Below are 4,349 nucleotides of genomic sequence, written 5' to 3'. Positions count from 1 at the left end.
TGGATGTCATCAGAACGTTCTAACACTTTTGATGGGTTTAGAATAAAGTCATTAAAGATTCTTTTGGTAAATGCTTTCTTTGAAGAATCCTTATCTTTCCATCTTTTCTCACCCACTGTTCTCTGCTTATATCCAGCCCTTAACATTATGGAGGGGAAACACTGTACAGCAACTGCAAGTTCAGGGGTGAATTCTCCAAAAACGTAGTGTAATAAAAGTTTATTTTGGTTCTGTAAAACCCTGAGGGCCATGGTAATATGTGCCACATATGAATAATTACAAAAATGGAATATAAAAAATCATCTCCAGTTAGTACCTCTAGGCTAGAACTGTCACATTTTTGGAACAAACAAAAATTTTCTGATGACTTTCAATGTCATTCATTTATTAATTCAACAAATATGCATTGAGATATCACTCTGTGTTAGCATTATGTGTTCCCTACAGATCACCATTTTATTATGTTTAACAACTTGTACTTAACACCTTGATAATAATTTTATTTAGGTTCTTTTAAATGATAGGACAAACATCTCACATAATATGTTCATATGATGAAACGAAACAGTTTTAGACATTGGACCTTTAGAAAAAATATTTTAAATTGATATGTTATTAAAAATTGTATTGATACATAAATGTACCAATTATAAATATGACTTGTATCTATACATAACATTTTCCCTTGTCACTTGATAAGATTATTTGTTTTATTATAAAAAGGAGTGTTAAGATCAGGAAGAAAACTATCTTAGATTTTCTTAAGTGTTACTAGGATTATTTCCCAGGTACTAAAAATCCCAACAAATTGGATATTTAAAAATACTTAAATAATTTAACTTAAGATCATGAGAACAAGTGGTTGCATGTGCAAGTCAACTTAATGAAAATAAATGGAAAGCCTAATAGCTTCCTGAATAGAATACTTCTGCTCCTCTATCTGGCTTATTCACTAAGTGAATAATTCACAAGTGTGGCATTCACAAATGTGGTAAACAGGTAAAAAATAGATCCAATAAAGACAGTTATACACTGTTCAACTTCGAAGTCAAAGAGGTTAGAATTCAATTACAAATGCTTTTCCTTTGTTACATTATGCCAACTTGGAACTAGAGATGATAATATTTAATGAAAATATTTCATATTTGAAGATGTGCATCTTCATTTACCAAATGGATTAAACAACTGATCAGTGTAGGAACAACAATCGAATCACAAATTTACATTACAGACAACTACAAAAATATGAAAAAAATAATGTTTACAAATGATAGAGAAGAATAAATTATTTTTCAGGTACATAATTAGGTATATATAGGATAATTTAAAACAAGTGGAGTGATTGCTCAGGCTGCACTCTCAAAAGTCTCCATCAAAATATATATGTCACCCAAGAGAGAGTGATACAAATAAATTATGACACAAAATCTGAATGATGTCTCTTCTCACCTTCAAAACCTCAATAATATCTCATCAAAATAATTTGCCAAGTGTGCAAATGATGGAAAACTTTAATTCCAAAACCATTTCTCTAAATTACCAACGGATTTATATTCTTGATGTCTTTTCACATGGTCACAAGCCAAGCATGCATGTGATTCCCAAAATCGTGGAAGATTTACTGTGAAATCTTTCCTCCAGTTAAAGTAACTAAGGTATAATTTATTGTTTTTATCTACTTCCTTCAGATACTTTGCTAGCTCACTGGGAGAGTTATAATCTTCCACATGAATGAATGAATCTGCTGGAATATAATTCTCATAGTTTTCCCTAGATGGCCCCAAAACAACAGGCACAGAGCCAGCCAGAAAAGCATTGTAGAGCTTTTCTGTGATGTAATCTTTGTGGATTGAGTTTTCAAAGGAAAGATAAAATTTGCAAGTAGATATGGTAGGAATCAAATTTTTATCATTCACATACTCTCCAAATGCTTGCCCATAGGTATGGATTTCAATGCTTTTGCTTAGCTCATTGTAATACTTGACCCTGGCATGCTCAGGGTTCCAGTTACTTACAACCCAGCACACTAACTTCTCTTTGCTTGGCACTTCAAACACGAAGGGGTTTGTGCTCACCGTCAAGAAGCCATAAGGCACTTGGATATCTGAGTCGCGGCGATAAGTCAGAGTCAGGTTGAACAGGTGCTCAATGCCGCTCTTCTGGGGTGTGTGAGTTGGTGATTCCAAATTCATCCAAATCCATTTCTGGAAGGGTGGCCTCGCCTGCTGAGGTAAATTAGTCAGATCCCAACTGATGTCTCGGTGATGGATCAGAACCGCGTGCGATTTGTTGTACAGGGACCGGTCCGTCGTGAGATGGCATCCTTGGATGTTGAACATTGCTTGGCAAGATGTAAGGTCAAAGGTCTGCCCGAATGGCCACACCCAAATCAGAATCGTAGTTTCGTTAAAATAATCAGTTTTGGTGGAGAAGAAATTTTTCATTTTCAGCACAGAGCTGGCTGACTCCATTGGATTGAAGATCCAGCTGTTGGTGGGCTTGATGTAAATGAGCAGACATGCCATGAAGCAGCCCAGGATAATGCAGACGATTAAAAATGGGCGGAGAATTCCTTTGGATGCCGAGGTCATAATTTTTCCTGTGAAACAGAGAAGGAAAGATAGAGGGGTAGGTAGAGGTAGGGATGAAGAGTTAATCATAAATACATTTTGAGATAAACAGGTGATACATCCTAAAATACACTTAATCACAAAATCAACTGCATTTTCCTTTCCGGTCTTAGCAAAAACTAAATATAGGATGTCAGTTCAATAAAATCAAGTTGTAACTTCAACAGTACCCGTTTCCTAAATGCTCACTCTCAGCTAGGCTTTGTGCCAAGCACTTTGCATACTTCATTTCCTTTGATCCTCACAGAACCCCTATCAGGGTGGTCTTTTATCACCTCTTCTCTGCAGAATGAGGAAGTTGAGGGCCAGAGATATAACTAGCTTACCTTAACTAGCTTACCCATTGAGTTATGCTCTTTCTTGCCTTCTACAATCTTTTTTGAACAAATAGTACAAACATCAATAATCCATTGAGGTGCATTTGGCACCTCAGGTTTATTGTCTTGATTTCTCTAGTCTCTGCCCCTTATATAAGTGAGGACTATTTATCCAGGAGTTAAATTCAGATCAGTTTCCCATAACAAGAACAATATCTGACACTTATCTGGTGCTCATTAGTGCCAAGCATTAATCTGAGGACGTACATGAACATATATATACATATGTGTGTGTGTTAATGTATATACATATGTGTGGTGTGTGTCTGCGTAAGCATATGTATTAACTCATTATATTCCCATCTTAATCATGAAGAAACTAAAGCCGAAAATGGTTAAGAAACTCGCCCAAGGTGATATAGTAAGTGGCAGAACACACTTTTAAACTCAGGCTCTGGCTCCAGAGTCTGGGCACTTGAGGACTACATTTTTATAAACATTGATTCCCCTGGTTGCAGCCAGAGGATACAATCATCTTGATGATAACAGTATGTAAGCTCCATGAGGGGCTTTGTTTCTCACTGCTGTATCCTCATCACCAGGTTACAGTAGATGCTTAATAGATGCTGTGTATGTTGCATGAATGAATGGGTGGATTGATGAGTACCAACTATGCCCAAGGTAAAATGCTTGGTAACTAGATACACAAAAGTGAACCAAGGGTGAATGAATGAAATTATTTTTAGTTGCTTTCTTGGTGTATTTTAACACATATCCTTCTACAGAATAACGGCCTTTAAATTGACTTACACGTATTCCTACCAGTAGATGAGCAAAATCTCCTAGTTTTGATTCTCTTTGTAGCATCTCAAAGTTGGCATATCGTACATGTTAGTCCCACAACACTTTTTTGGCCAAATGGGAAGAATTGGTTGCTAGGCAGAAACAACATTCTTTCCACTGTGTGCCTCTCAGTTTTCCTGCTTCCTGGACATTTTGAGTTTCTTGAGGTTCTTCTTGTTAACTCTCTGCACACCTTCCCCCTTCAACTTTCCACTGCTGTCGGGATCAATTACTAAACAGTCAATTAATAAACAGTTACTCAGTAACCCCTGCTTTGTACAGAAACTGTCAGAAAAGTTTGTCTCTTGGACCCAAATTGACATCCCCTTGACAGGAACTTTTTCACTTACTCCTCATTAATAAAATTCAGTTGGATACCCAACATGTCTTGAATTATTATACAACCTATTTTTGAAGGACCCGCAGCTGTGTCACTATAGCTCTCAAGAGAGACAGCAATAAATTTATAGCATAAAGCAAATCATAATCATAAAAAGGATAATTAAAGTTTTTGACATCATTTTTAATAGTTTCAAGTAATATGAAGGAATATAATTTA

General features: G+C 36.1%; 1 protein-coding gene across 1 annotated transcript; it reads right to left on the bottom strand.

Moving 5' to 3' along the window:
• Positions 1–1,511: 1,511 nt before the first annotated feature.
• On the bottom strand, positions 1,512–2,591 carry FUT9 (fucosyltransferase 9; the record flags this gene model as incomplete). The annotated part of the gene is made up of 1 exon (XM_079716457.1): positions 1,512–2,591. The coding sequence occupies one exon, from the start codon at positions 2,589–2,591 to the stop codon at positions 1,512–1,514; it is 1,080 nt and encodes a 359-aa protein (XP_079572583.1).
• Between the last annotated feature and the right edge of the window lie 1,758 nt (positions 2,592–4,349).

Source organism: Hyperoodon ampullatus, assembly GCF_949752795.1.
Source record: "Hyperoodon ampullatus genome assembly, chromosome: 12".
NCBI lineage: Eukaryota > Metazoa > Chordata > Mammalia > Artiodactyla > Ziphiidae > Hyperoodon > Hyperoodon ampullatus.
The sequence above is the reverse complement of the archived record's forward strand: the minus strand, read 5'-3'. Positions and strand labels throughout refer to the sequence as shown.